The sequence below is a fragment of the Enoplosus armatus genome, chromosome 12 (genome assembly GCF_043641665.1).
Source record: "Enoplosus armatus isolate fEnoArm2 chromosome 12, fEnoArm2.hap1, whole genome shotgun sequence".
NCBI classification, from domain to species: domain Eukaryota; kingdom Metazoa; phylum Chordata; class Actinopteri; order Centrarchiformes; family Enoplosidae; genus Enoplosus; species Enoplosus armatus.
Genome location: NC_092191.1, coordinates 2,139,334 through 2,165,368, shown reverse-complemented (window position 1 = coordinate 2,165,368; position 26,035 = coordinate 2,139,334). Strand labels below are relative to the sequence as shown.

At 41.8% G+C, this 26,035-nt stretch overlaps 1 protein-coding gene across 1 annotated transcript in view; it reads right to left on the bottom strand.

Moving 5' to 3' along the window:
- The window catches only part of atrnl1a (attractin-like 1a), a 202,839-nt gene that overhangs the window by 111,027 nt on the left and 65,777 nt on the right, over positions 1-26,035 (bottom strand). The window contains exons 19-22 of the mRNA XM_070916476.1: positions 23,827-24,075; positions 23,364-23,501; positions 10,400-10,493; positions 3,202-3,254 (exon numbers count right to left, since the gene is read on the bottom strand). Coding sequence (XP_070772577.1) covers positions 3,202-3,254; positions 10,400-10,493; positions 23,364-23,501; positions 23,827-24,075 — 534 coding nt within the window. The remainder of the gene's footprint in view (positions 1-3,201; positions 3,255-10,399; positions 10,494-23,363; positions 23,502-23,826; positions 24,076-26,035) is intronic.

Genomic DNA, 26,035 nt, shown 5'->3' with positions numbered 1-26,035 from the left:
GGATTCTGTCTTTTCCTAAATATGGGACGTTTTTGAATTTCTTTTTGCATTTATGCACTTTGTAAATAACAACATGAACGTTTAAATGGACCGTCACAATACTCACATACTCCTCACATTCCAGTTAATTTTCATCATCTCTTCATGTCTAAAGAAATCCACAGGTGGTGCAGATTTCTCAAACTTCTACATTAAATCTGTCAGAATCTCCAGCAAGAAAAGTGCTGCCTCTCATATACTCTAAGTACTAATTTTATATGACACAGATGAAGCTTTTTTTTTTATCAGCACCTTCCTTCCGATGACATTTAAGACTATAGTGACCTCAACCGCAGTTGTGTCTGCTTAGGAGTACAGGGAAGTGGATGGCTTTTAAATCTGTAATTCAAACACACTATCTCTCAGCGTGTGTGTGCCAGAACGGGTGCTGTGTGCATTCATGTGTGTACTTCTGAGTGCGCTTGCTCTTATTCAAACAACCGACCCCATTTCATAGACAGCAGAAAAGATAATGCCACATTAATGACAGAACATAATCATAGCAGTCAAATGCATCTGAAAAAAAAAAAAACACACACACCATTTCAGCTGCAGCCATAGTGACATCATGGAGCCATGTATCTACAGACTTTAAGAGCCATTAAAACCTGTGCTTGTGTGTTTTTATGTCCGACTGTTTGCATTTGCATTACCTAAAGCCCTTTATAATACTGGGCAAGGACATTGGTGCCATCTAGTGCCTTCAAACCTCAGTCCGGAGTCCAGCAGAGAGGGTAACACCATGCCATCCATGAAGTGTAAAATAAAAACCTCACTACCCCAGAGGGAGGGAAACGCGACTCGCTTCAGATGATATCACAGGTTCAAACTCGTATTCTAGCCTTTACAGGAAGTTGTTTATGTTCCCAAATGTTAGCTGGATCGTCACAGACCATTAGAATACCAAATATGATGTCTTTAACTCACTGCTGCGCCTCCTTAATGGGGAGATTTCTCAAGACTAAATTTCAGACTGTGTCTGAAAAGGAACATAAATGGCATGTTAAGATAAAAGCTTTGGGGCAGTAAAGGTGAACCCAGGCTACCTTCTTCAATCACATCCTTGAACAGAAGTTGTTTTCGTGATCAAAGGCATATTTGAGGTGACCGGTGCAATCTGTGGCGTGACTCGTCTGATTGCCGTATCCTTTCAAGCCTCCCTCATTGAAACAATGATAGCTCCACTCAAGCTAGAGGGCTATTGACATTGACAGGACTTGAACTTTATTCTAGTTTGTTATAATATTAAAACTGATGATGGGAATTCATAGACTGAACGTGTGTATGTATTTGTGTATGTGCGTGAGTGATGCAGTGAGTGAGTGAGCATGTGCTCGTGTGCCTCAAAACATCTGTTTTGACTACAGCGTTCCTCCTTCGTCTGCCCTTTAAAAGGAAAACCAGCAATTTGTTGCAAATGAGGTAAGTCAATGTGATCCCTGCTAGCATCTGGAAACAGGAAAACAAAGTCCTGGGCAGAAACACGTCCTCTCTCTTTTTATCCATCTTAAAAGTAGGAAAATCTTTGTAACCAGCTGCAACACAAGGTTGGTATTCTTTTATTAACATCATCTCGAGTTCTTTTATATAGGATTCAGTAACTGAGACTGAGTGTCTCAGACACAATTATTCCACTATGGTAGACCTGAATGCGTGATAGTGATGACCCTGTCCTCATTAGAAAAATGACACCATTGGTCGATTGTGAGCTTCAAACGACAACGTTCACATTTTCCTGACAAGCGACCTTTCGTGGTCATGCAATGTTTCCAACTTCAAGAATGAACCTTGAAGATTGTCCTCTCTCAAAAGCAAAGGCAGAAGAAGCACGACATTGTTATTAGTGCAGCAAGACCTAATAGGAGGGAGGTTGAGGTGGATGGTGGGATGTACTGTACAAAGAACTTAAACACAGAAGAAAATGGTTTGCATACTGTCGCCAAGCTACAGTTGATTTAAACCATGACCACAATCTTTCCCTAACCTTAACCAAGAAGTTTAGTTGCCTAAATTTAACAACAGCTTAACTACAGAAGTTTCAGATCAGAAAATGTTTATAGTAATTTTCAAAAATGGTCATATGAGTTGTTTTGGGGGATTATTCAAGTTGGATGAGCCCTTCCTTTATTTAAAGGTACTGCAAAGTAACTCAATATTCTTCACAGCGAGCTGAACTCAGTACAGCATGAAGATAACGCCTCAGTGATGCGTCTCCATGGATTGAAAACTACTGTTAAGTATCATGCTACCTTCATTCTACCTCTAGACAGTGAGGTTAGGTTCAGAGGCAACATGTGGCCCTGTCACTGTCTTATCTTATCTATCAAGTTGTATGAACTGTCCAGATGACGGATTCTAGTTCACTTCTGGGTCTCAAGGAAAACTAAAAATGCTAACAAAGAAAAAAGTACAGACACAGAGTCAAGAAGCAATATACTTTTCTAGATACATGTTCGACTTCTGAGACCCCTTTTAATCAGAAAGCAAATACAAATATTAGTGTGTGTCACATTTGTTCACTCAGTTGTGTCCATCTGTATGCCGAGTAGTTCCAGACGTGCTGCTAACAGTCGCTGCTTTGCCAAAATAGGGCTCAATACACTGCTTTGGTGTCACACCCTCCTCGAAGCTCCTCAACTGTGCTGAAAGTTGTTTTCTTTAGATATATTTTGGCACAAATATGAGTGTTTGTAACAGTGAGTTTATTTTTTTGATTTGATTGATATTCCCCGAAGTGCATAAAAAAAATATGATCGAGGATAATAAATAAATACAGATATCCGTTTTTGCATAAGAAGCCTTCATCTGTTACCAACATAACTCAACCTGACAAAAGCCTCTGTCCTCTGTCAAAGAGGAAACTACACAAGTTTACAGCGATCTAGCTCCTAAACTACCTGGTTACTATTCTGTCACAAAGGATTCAACACTGTTTGACGGAGAGAATTTCTGTTCAGCGAGTCCATTTTCTTTCATGGAAGTAAACATCAACTCCAGCCACTTTAAGTCCGGAGGGCTAGCAGGGTTAGCATCTGCTTTCTGGGTACAGAAATGGTGATCGCAGGACACAGATTGACATAGCATGCAGGAACCGACTTCAGCTCTGTATGCGTGTGCGTGAGGACCAGGGAGACACAGGTGCAGTGGCGGCTGGATACTTACAATAACATGTTCCTCGGAGAGGGTTACCAAGGTAACGGTTCTCTGAGTCACATCTGGAACAACACAGGAAAGGAGAGACAGGCGAAGAGGGAAAGAAGAAGAAGAAAGAGAAAGAATAAAGGCATTAGCATTCAACAAGGGTTGAGTTTATACAAAGACATACTTTTGTGTTGTTGTGTGTGTGTGTGTGTGTGTGTGTGTGTGTGTGTGTGTGTGTGTGTGTGTGTGTGTGTGTGTGTGTGTGTGTGTGTGTGTGTGTGTGTGTGTGTGTGTGTGTGTGTGTGTGTGTGTGTGTGTGTGTGTGAGAGAGGTGGGCCCTTGCTGCAGGTATCGTCTTCCCCCACCTCTTCGCGAGGTGATTTCCCTTGACAGCCCTGTCTAGCCATAGCTGCTCTCTTTTTCCCCTTTTTCCTCTCTGCCACCACCGTCAGAGAGTCCAGCTCCACCCCCACAACCTCACTGGCTTTGCGGATCGGTAACCCTATCTCCTCAAAACACTCCTGCAGCATGATCCACTTCTCTGATGTTGATCCATATGCTCAACCGTTGCTTTGCCAGTATATTGCTAAATACAAGATTTACTTAGACAGAAATAGCATATTTATTTGGAGAAACTGATTTCATGCAGGATTCCTTTATGGTAGTTGTAGTAGCTTTTTAAATCAAACTCAAAAGGTTTGCTTTGTATTCATCTCTTTCATTCTGATGTTTATTTCTCTCTTTGGATTGACAGCAACAACAAAACATATTTGACATACTTTTGACAATGGCGAGAGCAAAACACAGTGACATTTCAGTTTAAATACAACAACCACTGCCATTATGGATATATTAAAAAGGGAAAAAAAGAAAATTGGGGAAAAAAATGCCCCTGCCAGTCAAACAAGAATCTACTCAGCTTTTCATTTTGACATTTCAGCCATTTCTCTGTTCTTCACTGTGACCAGATAGAGGCTGACTGTCTTTTAAAAAGACACATTTGTTGATGGACAGTAATTGGCTGTGGTTGAAAGTTGTGACCTTTAGGTTAAGGGAAAGTCTCTGATGACCAGTAAGCTCAGGCGCAACATGATAAGGTAAAAAAAACCAATTGATTTTTCAAGTAGAAATCTAATGAATTTTTCAAAATACATAATGGGATTTGTGTGGGTTTCAAAGGGCCCCGAGGTCCAGGAACATAAGGGCTCTAAAGGATAATGTTCATTTCAACACTCGGCAAAAGTAATTAAAATAAAATATCAGGGTTACGTTTTTTTTGTCAGTTATCGTCAAGAAATGATGTGCATGCGTTTGAGGCCATTAAAGTGTCAAGATGGATGACGTCTACCTGAAGTAGTTCAGAGCACAGATAGGAAAATGACTGGCTGACAGTAGAGAACAAAAGCCAGAGTTATTAAACTTCCACTGCGAGACGAACGGAAAAGAAATGTTAAAAAATGTGATAAGAGAACCAAAAGCAGTTGTTATTATAATGTTAAGGCTTTTAATACATCTTTGAAGAGCGTTTGTGAATCACTGTGAAGGAATGGCATAGATCTTTTTTGAGTGGCTCTTTATGACATTCATCTGGAAGACTTTAGAAGAAAAACAAAAAGGGTGTTTATTGGTATTGCCACAGCTTGATGAAATTCTGTATTGTGGCCATAAAGAAAAAAAGAAAACTTGCTGGTTATCGAACCCACATGCAGGTATTTGACAAGCTTTACTAAATATAGACAATAAATCATCCAACGCACCTCACAGTTCACACACAGTTTAACAGAGGAAGAATCCAGAAAGACAAATCAAGGTGCTGTACAGTCGGTTGGGGAGAGAACAAAGAGCATAAAAAAAAACACACATACAGGAAAAGAATGACTGAAAATGAGGTAAAAGTGAAGGAGAACAAGAGGGCAGGTAAGGTTTGCAGCCTGAATGTTTGTGGATTCTCTTGTAGTGCTGCAGCAGGTCACAGAGCAGCGCTGGATACTGAATATTTCATTCCGCCAAGGACGAGGCCTTAAACCACGGCTGCCTCACGGAGCTTCCACCCTGAATCAGTAGTTTAGACCGACAATAAAACGAATATAGAAGCAGTCGGATGCTTTTGGTCTAACAGTAGCGTGTGAATCAGTTTAAGAAACCACTTGACATCTAAAATGTTCCAGTACACTGGGATTTCTGCTGAAAACAGAGCGGCCCTTTACAAGAAGCTGAATTTGCTTATATTTGATTTCATCTTGGTAGCACTTAGTGGTTTTTGCCTCACTCAGTGGTTATGAAAACAATGTCAGACAAAAGACAATTCAGTAACTTATTTCATTTAGTTGTTTTGAATACATTTATTTAGAAGGATAAAAAGAAAAGCGAGCGTCGTAAAGGGAAGAGCAGAAATGTCTCAGTAAATACAGTCGGTCAAAGGGAAGCAGGAAAAAAAAGAAATGAAAGACAGAAAGGTGGACTGTCCTTCAGAAGTGGAGGAGTGAAGAGAGGATGAACGAGGCTCATAAACAGTTTGGGGTCCACAGAAGAGACTTGGAGAGACAGCAGCCTCATCTCAAGAGGACTGCCATTAAGGAGCGCAGTGAGGACTAAGCCTCTTTTAGCACAAGATGATTTATTGTGATAAATGTTACATCATACGTTGCCTAGGGCCCTCCTCTAAAAAATACTTCTATCAGATATTTTAAACAACTACTTTTTTTTAAAGCTCATATTAGTCATATTTCCATTTACTCTTGTGGCACTGCATCAACTTTGCACTCATTACTTACCAAACAAACTCTGCAGGAGCTGCTGGTTCCAACGTGATGTTTGATGCTTTAGGTTTATGTTATGCACGTCAATTGTAATTATTTCAATTTCCTTTCTGAGAAATGTCTTTTCTGTCAGTTTATTGTTATTGGCTAAACACTAAAATACCATAATCCGTTGCTATGGAGAAGAGGCCCGATAAAAGGCGCAAGTCAGTCGCAAATTCACAAAACCATGTCACAGTTGTTGCCAAAGGCACACAGGGTGAAGCGATGCAGCTTATATTCCATCTATAAAACATTATCACACTTGCCCAATTATACCTCAAAAGACAAAGATGACCAAAGCGAAAACAAAGCTAGTCATGTAGCTAACAAGCTAGCTGTCCTCTGGTACTGCCTGATACTGGCCAAATATGGGTTTTCACATTTATGTATGTGTCAAATCCAACATGTAGAAGGAGGATAAGCAGACTGGCAGGAGGCTAAGTAGGGGGCGAGGATGAGCTATTTTCTCTCTTGGGGGACACTAAAGTCCTGGACGCAGAGCTCCAACAAAAAGGGGACGGACACTTAAGCTGCTTACAACAGCCTAATGGGGACAAGATAAGGGCCACACAGGACTGGACTGACTCATCACTTAAAACACACTCTGACTCAGCCACACACACACACACACACACACAGTGACAAGTATTCTGCTCTGCTTGCTGTTCCTGTAAACTCCTGCTAAGATAAACAAATTGGAGATTAAAGGTCACAACGATGTTGCTCCTGCTTGTGTGTGTGTTCTTGTGTTCGTGTCATTTATATTAGCAAAGTGAAGGTGTTTTAGAGGCGTAGAAATTAATCAGTGTACAGTTAGTAAAACAGAAACCTTCACACCACATCAAACTAAAAATAAACAGTCACAAGAACAACACGATAAAAGATGCAAATTAGCAGTCAATTAGTGGAGTTCTCTGCATTTGGTGAGGAGGCCAATTAAAGCTAAATCAACACCATCAAACAATCAGCCAGACAATTAAACTAGAGAGAAAACAAGAAAAAGTAAAGTGGAGGGTAACACTTGGCAGTAGCCACTCATTACTAATTACCTCTTAATAATTAACTGTTTGTGCACGCCTACGTAAAGAGGTGCATCATATTGAGTAGTTACAATGCAGGCCTTCGTTACTTTATGACTATCTGACCGTTACTTTATGGAAGTTTTGATTGGACTTTAATAGTTTCATAGTTGTAAAGTGCAATCAATCATGACGTAACGAAGCTTCAGAGCTAATCAGTGAAGAAAGTGGTCGTTACTCTGATTTACAGATACTAATCATTACCTAAAGATTCATTAATATAGTATCTCCCAGTCTGTTCTCTAGTAACGACTCATTAATGATCAGGTCGTTCATGATTTGTCCCTCTCTCGTTCCTAAAAGTCCACGCAGGTTAGACGCGAGCCACATTTTCATTCATATTAAGTTTTCAAACATGTTCAAACAGACTGTTTAATATGCATGTTTCCGGTTGTCATAGTAATGCAACAGTTCAGAAAGACCAAAAGAAGTAAAATTGGTGAAAGCTACTCTCTTTCAGCTTTTTATGGCGAGGGGAAACTAGTCAAATGCAGCAGCGGTGCCAAGAGACGTCTCAAGACAAAACACTCCTCTTTTGCCAGCCAAGGAAAACAAGATCACTTTAAAGAGCTGCTGTGGTTTAAAAAGGTTTGGGAGCCACTGGTTTAGACAGCATTCATGTTCGAACTTCAGCTTCTGTTGTGAAACACTAAAACACTAATAATACTCGTGGGTGTCAAAGTGTGTATATTTGTCTGTGTCTACAATACGAAGGTGCTGATGCGATTATGGTTGATGCAGATGGAGCCAAGCGACAAACGGGTTCCTTTTCTTATTAATATGAATGAAACAGAAGATAAAAGACAAAGACGCATAAAACCAGTACAAGAGAAAGAGACAATATATTCATGAACATGAAGGACACACACACACACACACACACACACACACAAAACAAATAAACCTGCTTTACCTAATGGCCCCATTACTTCTGACTCTGAGGGTTTGTGACTTTGCACAGATCATACACACTCACACACACACACACACACAAATATGCATCCACACACCTGATGTAACCTGGGGGCGCTCACCGTCCACCCCCGGGGGGGGGGGGGGATTGCTCGTTCATAATCAAAACGACAAAGAAATGGCCCTCTACTTGGCACACCAGTTTAGAGTGACTCAAGCAAAACAAACAGCACTGTGACAGAGAGACATTCACAAAAAGAGAGGGGGGGGGGGGAGCGTGTCGGAGCAAATCAAAGGTAGGAAGCGACTGCAGCACAGTGGCTTAGTGATGCACAAGTGATCACACACAAACACACCATTTCTGCTTCCACTCTCCACCAGAATAATGAATTATTGGTGCGCACTGAAGAGAAACATTACGCTCAAAAAACAGGTCACAAGTGCCAAGTGAGCAGGAGCAGCACGGCCAATCCATCATGCAGCCAATCTCGACTGCAGCTGGGTATTGTTCCAGATTTGACAATATGTTCCTAGCATGATAATCAGACTTAATTGCCATTGTGTTTCACTTCATTATACAGTCTGACATACATGTCGGTACATACAGGTAGTTCTTCTCCTCTGGCTGATTAGAAGTGATCACAAATGCTTCCCGCCGACACAGAAGTTGTGGTCAGGGTTGCTAGATGCACTTAATGTTTCTTTTACATCGATCAAAGAAATATTTAACGGTTGGTTCTATAAGTAAACTTACAACAACATGTATAGCTGCCACAATCTCAATTTTCGTGGCAATGTTTCCGTTTCATTTTTCTCTGGCACAAGAAGACGATGTCCCCATTCTTCATCCTGCCTGCAAAGTTGTGTTTTGGCTCAGTGATTTTTCCAATCGAGGAAACAGCCATTTGCGGCGACAACACCAGACCAGATTTGATTCGCTGCAAAAATCGAACAGGTGGACGGCAATTTAAAAGGTCTTGAACCGGGCAAATATATTACCTGAGTTTTGATACCAATATGCACACACTTCATATTTCTCCAATGAATGTGTCTTCAACAGTGTCTTAAAGGATTACTCATCCTGTGTATCACACTGATTACAGTTGACAGTAAACATGTGGAGAGTGTCTTGTAGTGTGAGGGCGAAGGGGGGGGCGGGGGGGGGCAGGTCAGCTGGCCCTCGCCTTGAGTCATGTTAGTGACAGGAGATGAGTTGAAGTTTAGAATCACTCCAAGGTTATGTTGAGGTTAGCGTAAGGCCATAAGTGGTGGAAGTTAAGGGCTACAACATTTACATAATTGGTAGCAGGTATGATTCAACATGTGTGTGTGTGTGTGTGTGTGTGTGTGTGTGTGTGTGTGTGTGTGTGTGTGTGTGTGTGTTTTAGCAGTCAGAATAGTTTTAAATCTGCAAGCTACTTGTAATCAGTTTTATTGAATGTGACGCTCTGTATCAGTTTCAACATGGCTAATATTAAAAATGAAAGACATCGGGATCAATAAATCTATATAAGGTATAACTTAAGAGAAACAGTTGAAGCAGGTTACTTAATCAATCCACACAGCAAAGCATTACATCACCATCCTTCAGCTTTTGTTCACAAAATGTGTGTAATTGAGATCCTACCACCACCCAATAACACTGCTTTTACTACCAATAATAATATAGAAATGTGTGCAGCAGTTTTTCCAACATCTGAAAAATGTATTAAACTAATCAAACTCATTAATAAACAATTAGCTGTAATGTAAGTGAACTGTAACACTGCTGAGAAACAATATTTGACTCTAAATAAACATAAAGTTTAAACAAAGAGATCAAATGTGTCCGATTGCTTGAGTTGTCGTCTCATCATACTGTATGTGGAAAACCGCACACACAAACACACACTTTGTCTCTGCTTTCTAACCTCGCCTGCTAGATTTATTGATGCAGCAATTTTCAGTCTGTCTCCATGGTGTGTTGGTCCGCCAAGCCATTTAGGATATTGTAGTGCTACAGCGGTCTAGTCTGGCACAGTCAGGGGAAAACACACACACACACACACACACACACACACACACACACACACACTTGTTCATCGTCGTTCTTTTTATCTCCCTGACAACTAAAAGTTGATTTTAGAGTCAAATCCTGTTTCCCTAACCCCAAACTCAAATGAACCCAAAACAGAAAAACGAACTCTTGAGCCTGTCCATACGTTTTTTTTTTAAAACACATTCAATGTCATGCTGAATTATCCTCTGAGGGAGTTGCCATATTTGTTATTGTGCACTAGCTATATGTTGTGTATGTTGTTTGCTGTCTTTAGTGTTCTGATCAATACAAATCTTTTGTGTTATTCAGTTGGAATCGCCTAATGATCGAGGGCCAGGAAGACGGGGGTAGTGTTTAATCATACTGCAGTAACATGACAGTCTACTCACAGTTGGCACTGGTCTCCCTTGATGCCTTTAGTTGTACAGAAGCACTTCCCTGTGTTGATGTGGCACACGTTGGCATGGCTGTTACACTTGCATGCTGCAAAGAAAAGACAAAGGTTGAGAGAGACAGAAGTGTTAAGATTTCAGGGGAAAGTAGAACCACTTGGGGTTGTAGAGACGTGACAGTTTTCAGAACCCAACAGTTTCTTGAGGACAAGTGGGGGACCTTGAATGAGGACAAATCATTCATTTTTCTAGAAACACAAAAACATCTTGTGGCTCTGAGTCTTTACCTCTCTGCACTAACGGATGTTAGGTTCCTGATTGAAATGTTTTCTCTTGTTTCTCTGTTCTTGTGCGAGGCTGAACTCTACCTAACCTAACCATAAAAAGCATCATTACTTCTGCAATGTGATGGATTTCCTTCCAAAACTGTTTGGGAAGAAATTGTTTTTGGAAAGAAAGGTCACCAGTGAAGATGCACTATTTCCCAGCACTCGTTCTAGGAGGTCACGTTTGTTGCCATGTCTGTGGTAAAACAATGTTGACATGGTGAATGTAAGTCCAATATTCACTCTCTTTAAGATCTATTTTTGGTCTCTACCAACCCCTGAGGGAAATATGTGAAAACAGCTGCCTGCGACAGCCAACAACTACGCTACATGTATGAGAGCGAACCAAAGGAGTAATGGCAGGGCAATGAGCAGAAAATACACAACTAAAATGTCGTAAAGGCCAAATGTCAAAATACGAAGTTGGTAGTGCCACCAGGGAAAGGAAAAATACGCTAATATGGTAATAGGCTGTTTATCAACATCAGATTTGAGATGTGATCACACATTAGAAAAATCCCCCTCTGGAAAACTTCTGGAACATTTTGAACTGCATGAAGTGAAACGTGGCTTTTTGGAAGCTATTTATCGTAGGTAGTCCGCTTTTGATTAGAGGCACGGAGATGGGAGCCTTTTTTTGGTGAGTCTAATCTTTTTAATCGTTTTGTAAAAGCAGAGCATGATGTAGCAGGATGATTCACATGGAGCCGAGCCTGTAATTTAGACGCTAAATCACTTCTGCATGGAGTGACTAATGGTAGAGACAAACAAGAACGTTCTCTATACCCTTGTGTTTGTGTGTATGTGTTCACATCCACACTGCGTCCCTCTTCAGCTGAACTGACTTTGTACTTTGTTCTTATTCTTTCCAATTGGCACAGAGACAGGCCCCGTAATAAAACAGTGGTGCGCTCAGGTCAAGGTAAAGCCAAGGCACCGACAGATAATGAGAGGAAAACAACCTCTTCTATCCATTCTCCTCCTCTGTCGGGGAATAGGGCCTCATTTGATCGCTTACACAGAACAAAAATGGTATGAGATATAAACACTGCTTTAAATATTTAGGTTTTTGAACACACACACACACACACACACACACACTGAGTAGCAGAAAAACAAGGTTGCACAGTCGGGCATTTAAATGTCAGCGGGCTGAAAGTCGAATTGATGTTCTTCAACTTAAGAAACAGAGACGCTGACAGCAGAGGTGGCAACAATAACAAAATACAATTTCAATCTATTACTTGACATCACATTGACCTGTCACAAAGACCAAACCTTTTCGGAGATGCACACTGAACTGTAAGGGTCTGGAGGAAACAGAGCCTCAACAAAAAGAGGCTTTTAGACTTGTGATAATAGACAAATCACAGGTGTGTTAGCGCAGGCTCAGGTCACCCTGCTGTTCATACAATATTGATTTAGCTGCCAGTCAACAAAAGCATACAAAGAACACAGCAAGGAGAAATCACACAGATTTTGCCAATGCCACTTACAGAAAGACTAAGAATGGGAGACAGAGACAGTGTGAGAGAAAAGCCAATACAGACATACAGAAGAATGAGTCAGAGATGAAGAGGTCAGGTTAAAGGCTTAAAAAGCTGCCGGTAACTCGTCACTGATCGCTGAATACCACAATCATCTGAGAGCTTCACACAAACGACACAACAAGGAAACTTAGACTGCTGTCAGCTTTCATTGTCCAACTGTAATCTCAAATCTTTAATTAAGACACAAGAACAGACAGACATAACACAACCTCTAGGGCTGCCACTCGGTGACAAAACAAAAGTCAAATCCTTCCAGATCTCACAGTAAAACAGAACTGCATTCAATGTTCTCCTCTCTTCAAACAAACAGGAAACCACGGTTATCCTCTAAGCAGTAAACAACATCCTGCTTCCAGCAGAGCCGTCTCAGTGCAGAGCATCTCCCTGCACTGCAGACTCTGATGAGTGCTGGGAAGCTGACATATGAAGCTACTCTAACATTTCGTCTCCAGTTGTGCACTAGAATTTAGAAATCCTGCCCCCTCTCCTAGCTAGCATCAGTAGCTAACTCAGTGGGTTTTGTCATCAGGGGTTTCTGCCATATTTATGTCCGTGCGACTTAATGTGGTGCCCACCGTGCACCATCCCAACAAAAAGCAGATGCTTTTAAAACCTCACAGACAACTTGCTTTACCCTATCTTTATATTTTAAACGTCATGTGTTGCTATATTCCTGCGCTGACGTCTACTGGTGAAACACCTCGCCTCACAGGCGACACATTCCCTTTCTGTCTTTCACCTCTTACATTCTGTGCAGAAGCTGCTGATCAAACTGTAAACCAGACCTGTTCCAGGGTGTTACACCATGAAGTTCACAGAGAGGAGTTGTATCGGCGTTGTCAGTGCGCTGTCATTGTTCTAAGTGTACAATATTCAAAAGCACATCAACTTTCAGCTGAAACTACGGAGGCCTGTGGGACATGTATGCATGACAGATACGGGACAGAAAAATGACTGGAAGTTTGTATGATGACTCAGACTGCAGATGGAAATTCCAACGCTGTCTCTGCAGCACTTTGGATATTTTATTTCATGTTTAAAACTATAAATATAAGAAAGCGTCAGTTTGGTAGTTTGGTAAAGCTTTTATCGGTTAGCTAGCTATCCATTGAACAACCACTGGACACACTGACTGCCTGCAGCATCTCCTCACACACAGCCACATCACTCCAGACACAAAACCCTGGTGCCTCTTGGACATATTGGTAGCTTCTTAGCAAACAAGATACAATCGAAGTCCAGAACGGTACAATAACACATTATACACCAATACATAACATAGGAGGGGGTACTGTAACTGTAAACTTATCGCTCAGTACTAAGTTGTATTAATTGCAAACACACAATGCTGAAGCACATTTCCAAACATGACCCCAATTTATTCCAAAAATTGTATCCACCACTGCTGCTCACATCAGCTGTTCGGTCCATACCAAGAAGGTTACTATATTCAAGTAACGTGTTTTTATTAAGAAACATTTTGGCTCACAAATCGTCCAATTTAACAAAGTCATTCTTTTAGCTATCTTCTTGTCTTTTTTTGACCTCAGCTGTGCAGCCTTATACCCTCACGAGCAAACAACAGGACAAGGAGAGAGATTCACATTCATTATTAACGAAATCGAATGAAAAACTCTCGGACTGCAGGGCAGTGTCCCGGCATATGAATCAAAGTTCCCACTTGTCCACAACCATGCCAGCAGAGATCAGAGGAGCTTGGGTCTATTTCTTTAAGTCTGAAGGGAGTGATATATGCTCTGTGAAGGATTTTCAATAGTATAACTCTGAATCTGACTGACTTGGAAATTACTGCAGGGTCCCTCCACGTTCCTTCCCACTCTGCAGAGGTGAGTGAAACCCCTAGATCTTGTTCCCATTGGGACGGAGCGTGAATGTTGGGATTCAAGGAGGAATGAATCAACATTTCATACCGACCGAGACAGTCGGCCTCTGTCTGATGCTAAGGACCTGATTTGTTCATCCGTCTCATAATTATAGTCAAAGTATTCTTTGGGAAGTTTTGAGAGAATTGATTTTGAAATGTCTGTAATGTTGTGTTGCTGCCTCCATAGTTTGAAGGTTGTGTTGTGCCATATTGGACAGGATGCCAAAGCCATTCTTGTGATACCTATTTCTTTATGATTTTCTTTAATATCACTCGAGAACTTAATACCATCGTCTAGCTTTGTAGGTGGAACAGGATGATATCACAGTGATGATAATGAGATTGATTTGTTCTTGTCCTTTTAAAGTTACTCCTCCAGCCAATTCCAGCTACCTTGTTTCTACCCTTTTTATAGCCCCACATTAGGGGATATCTGGCATTAAATGCAAGATATCACAGATACACTTCTTGGATTCCAAGAACCCGTCCGTCTCTCGGTAGTGATTTTTTCTGATTAATACCAGGCTTTTTATCCTTCCACATAAAAGAGGTGGGTTAGGGTTAGATGTGTTTCTTGTGTCATGGCTCAGTTACACATCAAGGTATTTCAAATGAAGTAAAACTCCAGGATTCTGGATTCCATTTATATTCCAAGTGATTACATTAATTAAAAGCGAAAACATTAGTTGTACTTGAAGAGAAAAAAAAACATGAACTACTCTTCTTTTGGGAGGGATGGGGGGCAAATGTATAGTAAGAAGGTGAAGGAAAAACACAAAAATAACCCACAGTAATGCAGATTAACAGATACTATTAATAAGATTAAACCCCGTTTTATCAGTGATCGTCGGGCGTAGATGTAGAATGATTGATAACCAGGAAGCAAAGGAAGGGAAAATCACCACAGCAAAGATGAAACCAAAAACAGACCAACCAAAGGCTCGGTGGGCCTAACTCTTGTTCTCTACTGATCATTTATCTTACATTCAGGCCTCCTTAATAAATTCTTTGTAGCGTCCACTTTCTAAAACAGAAATTCATTAAGCAGACAAAGGGAGGGAGGGACTGACCCAGCTCAAAGTTGTTTGTTAGATAAGGTTTAACAAGGGAAAAGAAAAAAAAGCTTACACAGATCATTGATCATTTTTTCAAACACTTGTGTCCATAATAGTCCTGTCTGTTCTTCTACCTGTATTTGTTCAGCTTTGCTCTCCTTGTTGTGTGGAGGCAAATTCCTGTGTGTACACATACCGGCCAATAAAGCTGAAACTGATTTACTTATTCAGACATGGTCCAGGTGGGAATGTATCAGGGCTGCAACTAATGATTACTTTCATTATCAATTAATCTGCTGATTATTGTCACGATTAATCGTTTAGTCTATAAAATGTGAAAGAATTGTCTAAAAATGCTCCTCACAATTTCCCAGAGACCAAAGTGACGCCTTCAATTTGTTTCTTTCTCCAAAACCCAAAGACTTTATTATTATACTATATAATATTATTTAATTTATTATCTTAGACAAAGAAAAGCAGCAAATCCTCACATCTAAGAAGCTGGAACCAGCAAACATTTTCGCTTGAAAAATGACTGAAACGATTTGAACTGAAAATATCAACATTTGATGGACTTAAAGTGAAAAATGCTGCTGAACAGCACTCCAGTCGGTGACTGAGGAAGAAATCCAACACCATCTTTGATTTGATTTGGTTTGATTGGATGGACTTTGATTGAAATCACCCTTTTTTATTGGAGTACGTCATGATTTTTTGACCATTTCTAGGAAGATTACCTTCAAACAGGCGAATTTGTATTTGTATTTTATGAACGTCTAAGATGTTCAAGGAGCCACTGATGGACATACCACACTGTGATACATAGCATGACATATCTTTGCCATAACAGAGCTTAAACTCTCACTCATCTCATGAAGCACATTTCCTTTAGGTTTTTACAGCTTCATCACAGATCGAATCAAACAGAATGTCCTTAAAAACTCTGAGGGAAACTTTATCTGCCTCTAATATGGGTGTAGCTTTCTTTAGCGTCATGCAGGTTACTGGCTTTCACCAGGCCATGAATCAGTCAGGCTTTCTCACGTAACATGGAGGTCCTTATTGTGACTCATCCAACCAGTCTGCAGACACATAATATTCAAGTGAGAAAGAGAGAGAGCAACTGGAGGTGAAGGGTGTCAGGAGCAGGGGGGGTCATAAAGGAGAGAGAGAGTGAATGAATGAAGTGGACGGAGGAGAGAGCACATCACGCCCCACACTTGCTGACAACACAGAAATAAGCCGCAATAAAAAGAAACCTGATCTCTTAGCAAAAAAGGCTGATTTGATATAAATCATATTTCCCATGACTTGTGCAAGCCCCCTGAAGAGAGTACAATTTCTCACCCCACTGCCTCTGCATGTACACACACACACACACACACACAATACAAGAGATGTCTGTTGTCAGGGTGTGTTTGAATGTGTGTGTAGGTGGGAACTGGGCCGCCTGTAAGTGTGTGTTTGTCTTTCTATCTGTGTGACTGTATGAGTCAGACACAGACAGGTGGAGATGAGGAAATCCGTCCGTGAGAAAACATCAGAGAACAATCTGAATCTCTTATCCGTTTCTACAGTTGGCTCGGTCTTATTCCCGGAGGGTTTGTCGTTATAAAACTCAAGATGAATCCTTTTCTGCTAACTGCTAAATATCCCTCAGTGGATATTTCAACAAATTCTAATTGAAGTACAAATAAAAAGGGGGCAGCTACAGAATTCAGACTTGTAAACACAATCCATAAGATTTCTTCAATTCTTCTTAGAAATGTAAACAGCAGATCTGTCCATGCAGAAATCTCTGCACACACAAATGATAACTGCTCCTCCTCCCCACCTCCTCTGCTCTATGCTCCAGCAGAAAGTTTACAAAATGAACCAGCTGCTTTTACCCTTTAACCATGTTAATTACGACTTCTGTAAGAGCCTCGTGAGCAGGAGCTGTGTTAACTGTAAATGTCCACGTGTGTTATTCCACACGCCACTGACAGAAAGTGCATATCTGGTGATCTGCTCCTTGAAAAATAAAAACATCGAACATCGTCTACAGAAACCTGTTTATAACCATCTTCTCAATAACATGGCCCTCATCCAACCTCCCTTGAGTCATTGTGTAAGCCACTGTACTGACAGCGTTCATGACAATTGAATTAATATAACAGTCCTGACGTCAACACTGCTGTAATCCCTAGTAGATTTCCTAAAATATGACATGATGCAAGACGTTCACATCTACCAGAAGTGTTGATTGCGTCTACATGGAAATCATCCATACAGTAGATTATTATGTAGCTAGAAAATGTGTGTGTGCACATCTGTATGAGAGTGACATCTTTGAGTGTTGGCACTTCCTTATTTTAGCCATGTGTTCCACAGAGACACAGTGTGAAGCAGTGAAGCATTTTCTACACGATGGAGGACATATTCATCAACGTCCTCCAGCCTATACCATTGAATGAACCAGCTGCCAATCAAAATTACTCTCACAGTCGATCTATAATGCTTTCAAAATATCACATTTTTCTAAACTCCACTGAACTCTACCGTGTTCCCCAGATGACGATCAATCACATGAATATTTTTTCCATCATCTTCATCATCATCATCAATGTCACCTTCCACCTGCGGCTGACTGCAGCTTTTTCTTTGTCCGGTTCCACAGACGGTTCGATGAGAGAGGACAGAGCTTTATACTGTGTTTAATGAAGGGATAACGGGGAAGGTTCAGGGCAAAGGGGCCAAACATGAAGTGAAGAGTGGTAAAATATACATAAACACACACACACACACACAGTATATTAGCATACAAAGAGAAAAAATGATTTTCATTGTCTTAGTGACATCAAAGAGCTCTACAATATAGTTTCCTTTGCTCAGCAGAATCTGATCAGTGAACCGTCGACCTTTAAATGAGAATATTTCTATATATATATATATATTATATTAATATGTTACACTTCTCTGCATGGTCCTCATTTGTCTGCGCACAAACTTTATCTGATAAAACACTAAAAAGTGTGGAGTAAGTTGTCACCTTAGTCTAAGTATGGCGTAGGATACTTAATTTTACTTTATTCAACACCACTTCTTGTCCTACATGACAGCATAATAGCTAGTTATATTAGTTACACTGTATGCTGGTTAATGCCAGTGTGAGCTGAAAGCGCACAGTCTCAAAGAAAGCAGCTTACTCGAGACGCGACGTGAGTCACAGCTACAGCTGACTGGAGATCAAAAAGGACTCAAAAGCCGGTTAAAATCGTATTTACAGAACCCGTTTGTATGTGTGTGATTCTGTGGGTGGGTGGGTGGGTGTGTGTGTCTTTTGGATTGTCTATGTGTTTGTATGTTGACCAGTCAGACGCCAGGAATAGAGCTGCCAGAGGGAAGATGACTGGATGCCGCTAGGAATGCTGGGTAGTTTGCAATTTCACGAAGTTCCACAGGTACATGAACACACACAAGCATGTTTAAAAGCACAAATACACACACACACACACACTTGGACACACATAAGACAGCAGGTGAGGGAGGATTTGGCAGCGTCTCCACAGAAAAGACTGAATGGAGCGACTCTGCAGGCAGCATCCCTCCTCTGCTACTCTGCTGCTGCTAAAGCTCAACAACAGCTGGCTCTGTCTGATCCATCACACACACACACACACACACGTACAACGCCCTGCTGTCCTGTCTGTCCCAGTCTCTGGTTGATGCTGCTGGGTTGCCAGTTCCTTGCAGAGACAGCACTCAACATCTCTATGGCTCCTGCACTGAACACAGATTTACAAAGAACTCCTGCTGCTTAGAGACTGTACATCAGGTTCAAATGCTAAAAAACAACCTATTTTTACGTTTTCCTGACAAGCGACCTCTCGTGATTTTTTTTTTGCAACATCGCATTGTTTTCCTGCTGTACCAACGCAAACCAAAACAATGTGATGTTGCTTTCACGTCATACTGGAGGTGGAAAACAGGTCGCCATCCCTTCACAACAAAACACCACCATGACCTCCTCCTGGAGAGGTTTTGCAGTGCAATAACAGCCTCACGTAACTTCCATCTTTGCTGCAGATAAAGGACAGTCTCTGTCCACAGCAGGTTGCTTGACAGTTAAACATAAATATAGGACATTTTAAGTGGCTGAACAAACGAGCAATGCTGCCGATTTTTTGGCAAGGACAGTCTTGAGGTGAAAGTTGACGGCTCGATGTACGAACCTGCAGTAACGGGTTTGTTTCGTTGTCGACAACAAGCCACACAACTCTTAAATTCTACAGGATAAACCTATATAATAACCTATAATAATAATAATAATAAGTATGTCAGGTAACATGTGCACCCCCAATTGTAGGTTGGTTGCAGTCTGTGTGCATGTACGAATGACCTGCAGCAGTCAAAATACTCCATACTCCCCAAAAGTCAGCTGGTATTCATCTAAATTTAAGTGAAAGTGCTTCAAAATGTGGCCATTCAAGTATCCTTCAGGTTTGTGGAAGTACATGACCACAACAATGTCCACCAACTGGACTTGATTGCACTGAAAAAAGCCGTCCGGCTGAAATTAACTCCTCACTACAGAATTACAGAAGTAAATCAATTCATATCGAGCACTCCTCTCTCCGTTTCAGTGTATGTATACCACATCCAGTCATAACTTTTTTATTCTTTTACTGCATTCATTCATTGATTCTTTCCTTCTGCAGCTGAGGGCCTGAAGAACACTACAAGTCCAAGCACTGAACTGAGCAGAACCTGTAGGAAATGATGAAACCTCTCGGCTGAGTGACAAAACGTCCTCCAGACCCAACAGTAACCTTTGACTTGTGCTGTGTTTCTATGCATCACACGACCAGCAGGACAGAGAGTCTTCATAGACAACCAGAGAGAACAAGTGAGGCAGTGCAGAGAGGGCCAGAGTATCAGAGTGAGGAGGAGAGCGGGAGCTCCTGATGGGAATCATGCAAAATTTATGGAAGCAATAAAACTGTTCAACGTGAGGTGCCGGTGGCAGAGGAGCATTACACACTGAAGCACTGGGTGGCAAAAGATAACAAGAAGAAGAAGAAATAATACAAGCTGAAGTCTTGCCTGGAAGACAATACAGAGGGACGCATAGGAGCACAGTGGTCCGCCTGCAGCTGGTAATACCTCATTAAACCTGAGCGCCAGCCGAAAGATACTGAATTTATGAAGGTTTTTAAAAGAAGTGGATCATCACGCCAGAGATCAGGGAACACGTATGTGTGTACTACGACATTCTGATTTATTCCCAAACCCTTGTTAACTTTCAGTTGCTAGGTAATCAGATTATTCACCAACTCATACAGACCAAACAAATGTGCACTTCAGAAAGTCGCTATTAGCCAAGAAACTAACTAAGTTTCTCGTCCCTTCACCAAAAGCAAGTAATAATCTGATTTCTTGACGATCTTTAATTTTGAAGCTTTGGATTTTTGGTGGTGTGTGTTCATGGATGTTTCAATGCAAGTTTTCAGGCAGTACAACACACAGATTACAGAGATTCAGGTATCTACCTGCCACATCACTTGACATTACATCTTTGAGGAGGTGCACTTTCGAGGAGCCACAGAGCCTCAGCACACAGCCTCTAACACCCTGACAAAGACACATAAATCCACCTTAACTCTCCCCTTATCCTCAAGCACTACTGTTAACGTGCCATTAAGCAAACCACAAAGCACTCAGTGACACAACTGTGGTTGTACTACTTCCAGGTGTGGATGTTTCTACCTGAAAGGAAAGCAAATACACTCTGGCACAACCCTTCCATCATAAATATGATTAAAAAACTGTTCAGAAAACATCAGTCTGTCTCTCCGCTGTAATAAAAACAAGACAAGGAATCAACAGAACAAAGACTCCCAGGATGTGCATAAAAACATGCAGGTTTCCCGTCAGCCTCTTCAGGTCTCCTCTCAGGGACTAAAAGGCAAAACAGACATCCAACATGTTGTCAGCTGCAGCTCTGAAGGCTGGCGAGAGTGCGTTTGATTTCGTATGTGTGCAGGACAAGGTGAACGGTACAGTCAGAGAAAAGGGACACTAATGCCCTGCACACACACACACACACACACACACACACTTCATCCAGATTTGACAAGGTTAGTTAATCATCTGTCACAGGGACAGGGCGAACGGACAGACTCACTCTCCTCTGTCTGTCCTCCATCTCTCCCTCTCTATTTATCCCTCCATCTCCTCCTCTATTCCTTCATCGTCTCTCTGTCCAAGGGCAACTGTCCTTTTCCACCGATATTAACCTTGTATATCTCACCACTTGCTTTTATCTCTTTTCCTTTCTGTCTGCTCGTCTTTGTCTCGGTTTCCTCTTCTCTCACTCCGTCTCCCCCTTCCCTCCCCCACTGCCTCTCACCCTTCCATCCTCTTTATCACCCCATGAGCCGAGGCCTTTTCCCCTCCCTGGTAGGGACGAAGCGGTCTTTATATCATTCAGTCCTCTAATCGGCCACACATCATTGCCTCCCAGCAGTTTAGCCCAAGGTAAATCTAGTGGTCCTTTTTATAAAGAATGATCGAGAGAGATGGAGACAGAAAGAAGGATGAGGGGATGGATGGACAGATGAACAGTGGGGAAAATGTAAGACAGAGTCACTGCAAGAGCGAATGACAGAGGCGTAGAGGAAGTAAAAGAGGGAAAGTTGACAAAATGAGGGAGAGAGGGGAGGGGAGCAAAAGTAAGAGAAGAAAGAAAGGGAAAGAAGGACGAAGGAAGAAGATGAGAGGTGAGGAAAGGAAAGGTGATGAGAGAAAAGCAAAGAAAAGGAAAGAAGAGAATAAACTGAACAAATACATAAGGAGGCATGAAAGAGGTGTCGAGAATGGAGCACGCGAAAAGAGAAACATGAGGGAAAATGTGACCAGCAGACATTAAAGTGAGCGTAAGGAAAAGTCACAAAGACACAGAGACAGAGGATGAAGTGAAAAGAAAAATATAGTAAAGACAAAGTAGAAGGGAAAGTGCATCAGAGGCGTCCAGAGGCGTGCATCTATCAGCGCAGCGCTCGCTGCGAAAAGCCGCCAGGGACGGAGACACCAGTCAACTCAGGAAATAAGAAAATGATTAAGAGCGATTTAATGTCACGCCGCCGCCAAGCCAAAACGCACATCTGTCACAGGGAGAGCGATGTTACTGCACCTCCCTCCCACATCTCCCTCCCTCACTCACACTCCAGCAGTCACTCATTCATTCATTACACTCTCCCACCGCTGATGTGTTTTCCCCCCCATCTAGGCCCGCATCATATACCTTCCCCAACCCAGCCCCCCGAGCCTTCAAATCACATGCACACACCCATTTTCCTGTGGCGTCTGCTTTCTATCATCTAACTCACACATAATCTGTTGTTAACAATTCCTATTATGAGTTTTGCTATGATTATTTCCATATGAAGCAAAACAAAGCATGGAAAAAGTGCTGACAGACGGATTCCAAGCTGAAAAATATGGATGCACATAAAGCATGTGTGCATCTCTGTGGGCGTTTGCCTACATCAGCACCATATATATCTGACTCAAACCTCTCTGCTCACTGTTCACTACAAACAACACAAAAATGGAAGCAATAGGAGAAATGAGGCAGTTCCTTCAACGTCTGCAGACCGCAATCCTGTTCAAACTACACGAGAAGTTTCCCTTTTCACTGCTGGTCACCAGAAACAGAAACCAAAGTCCCACTCACAGCTTTTAAACACTGCCCCCATCAGGTTGTTTGTGTCTATTACAGCGTTGTATACGGCTGGTGGCATTTTCTGCTCGCCAAGTTTTTAATGAAAGGGCTCATGATTTCTATCAAAGCAATTCAGAGCAAGAAGTGAAGACGACATATAGCTTAAAAAGGGGGAAATCCTCCAAAACACACCTCTCTTTAGTTGTTTCTGTCTATAACTGAACTGTCAAAACTTTATCAACTTGTGTCAAGAATTTATCTTAGAACATGAGGGTCTCTATCTTGAAACAAGGCAGGCTGTTGCAGTAGAAGAAAAAATAAAACGTTAAAAGAAAAAAATACTGAAAACAAGGTGATTTGAAAGTTTAAGACAAAAATAATAAAGAGATGTTGCATTGCATGGACGTTTCTGGGTGAACCCCTGCGACCTTTGCACTCACCATTGCACTTCCCTCCGTTGATGGGGTCGCCATAGTAACCTGGCATGCAGCTCTGGCAGTGCGTCCCGGCTGTCAGGTTCCCACAGTGCTCGCACACACTGCCGTTCACACACCTGCTGTGACCATTACACTGACACGCTGCGAGGGAATTACACACACAAAAACACACACAGTAAAAGAGCTGCTTGCAAAAACTACTGCAATAAAGCTTCATGAAGATTATAATGTTCCGGGTTTTTTTATTGAAACTTTATAGTCATATAGTAGGCTGTAGTTTGAGAGAGGTGTTTCTAATATTTATATAATATATATGGGGTTGTGAGCTCATTAATCATTACTTATCAATGAAGATGTACATGTTCATACTTCAGCTGGGTGGCTCTATCACAGAGCATCACATGTAAACAGGATAAAACCTAAAAGCTTGAATGTGGCCAATAGACGTAGACAGTGGTTCACTCACCGGGACATTGGATGAAGGCCCAGTTGTAGCCTCTATCAGATGAACAGAGACTCTGATCCAGCACCATATCCCTGTCTCGCAGTCTGTCTCGGTCTCTGGGCCCAGCCCTGGCAATAGCGGGCTTCAGGGGGCCTCGGTAGGAGCCCTCCATGCAAACGCCCCTGCCGGTGTTACTGGGATCACCACACCAACCGCACTCTGCCCTCTCCAAACAATCTGCACACGTCCTCAGGCCTGAGCAGTTCTGGGCTGTAGAAGGAAAGTGAGACAGGCAGAGACGGAGGGAGAGAGGTCAGTGCTAAGGTTCAGGTTTCATTAGGCTGATCGGTTCAGGTTAGGAATAAATCACGGTCCTGGTTAAAAGATACCAACGCTGACTTGGCAGGAAATGGGATGAGAACAGCCATCCACAGTGTCACGGCAGTAAGACGCTTTGTACACCTGATCATCCACCTCAACATCCTCCATAAGAACGTTTGCTGAACTTGGGGTTCAATGTCTTGCTCAAGGACACCTCGACATGTGAACAGGGGGAGCAGGGGGCTCTACCTCCTGACAGTGCTAACCGCTGCAACACCACGCTGCCACATAAAATCGGATGGTGCAACACAGCAAGCATGAACTTCCTCTGTTGGACTCTCCGGTTCTCCATTCCCTCAATGCTGTCAGGATGTTTTATAGTTGCTAAGTGCCAAAAATCATCACCACAAGTCATCAAAGTTCATAAAAGCTGAACTCCACAGACGAATCCACTGATTCATTTTTAGTTCTACTATATTAATACATGTACATTTAAACAGTAGTTCTAATGGAAGATGTCCTCAACACAAAGTAAAGGGTCTTTAAGGCATATTCTGTCCTTCACACTGTAGTATACTTAATCCAAACAGCTTCAAACAAAGTATAAACACAGTAAATGCCTTCAGTGGTATAATCTACCTCCTCTAATATACTTTGCCTCTTTTGTTTTCACCTTTTCTTTGACCCTCAACATTTATAAAGAAATTGAGTTTTGTTTTCCACACCATTCCATGTGTTGAGAAATGCATTTGTATTCATAAAGTGGTTGTGACATTCAAAAACACTTCACTGGTGCAAATTAAAAATGACAGTTTTTTTTTTTATGGTATGGCATTCAATGCTTGTAATAGAAAACAGAAATCTCCATACTGAAGCCCTTTTTTGTTGCACAGAATAGGCGATAGGTGACAAGAATAAGAAATCAAGTGCTTTTTCTGGAGAAGCTGGCCTTCCAAAGTTAACTTTACAGCTTGTTTTGAACCTTTCAGTCTTGTTTTGCGCTTGTTCTCAACGTCGACTCGTCTTCCCGCCGTGATGAATTTTTGTCTACAAAGCGAGGGTGGGAATACGCACTCGGAGAGAAAGAGAGGAAGGTAAGAATCCGTTGGTATCTTGGCGTGTACACAAGAAACCAAAAGGTTGAGAGAAGTTATCCGAGGGGTTGTTTCTTATAGCCCAGCGAGATGATTCAAATGCGGCGTCAAGTGAAATTAGCATTTTCACCAGAAGTTGTTTCTCTTTTGAACACGAGCCATTTCCATAAGCCACAGATGTTCGAGCTGAACCTGTATCTTTCTCTCCGTGTCCCTGCTAGCTAGCTCTGCTTGAAATACACCCCTTGTCCTCTGTATGTGTTTGCAAGCTCCCCCGCTGCATTATTCAACTGTAGCAATGCTGATTCATTTGTTCTCTCTCCCTCTTTATAATTACAAACTTCTGCTCTCCCTTTCTCAGATTCAGGCTTTATCTCCTCTCTGTCACGCTTTCATCCTCATCTTTTTTCCCTCTTTCTGTTCACTAAGCCATCTTCCCCTCTCGCGTTCACTTAGTGCTGCGCTCCTCACCACTCTGCCCTCTCCGCCCTCATTTCCTCTCATTTTGATTTAATTTGATTTTTTTAATGGATTAATTTAAAACACTTCAGGTACAAATGAAATCACAAAGGATGGGACTCTTCTACATTCTCTTCATCTTCTCCTTTTGTCTCTCCCCTACTGTGTTCTTCCCCCCAGTTTTTACTTTCACCTCCCCTTATTTCCTCTCTGCTTTGACTCCTCCTCTGTGAACTCACTGGATCCTCACTATGGCCAGTAGCTCAAAGAGAGGCAGTTCAACAGAATATCCCTAATCCACCACACAGTAGGGTTTCCTTGGCCAGAAAAGCACATATTTACATACCCAAGAGCAG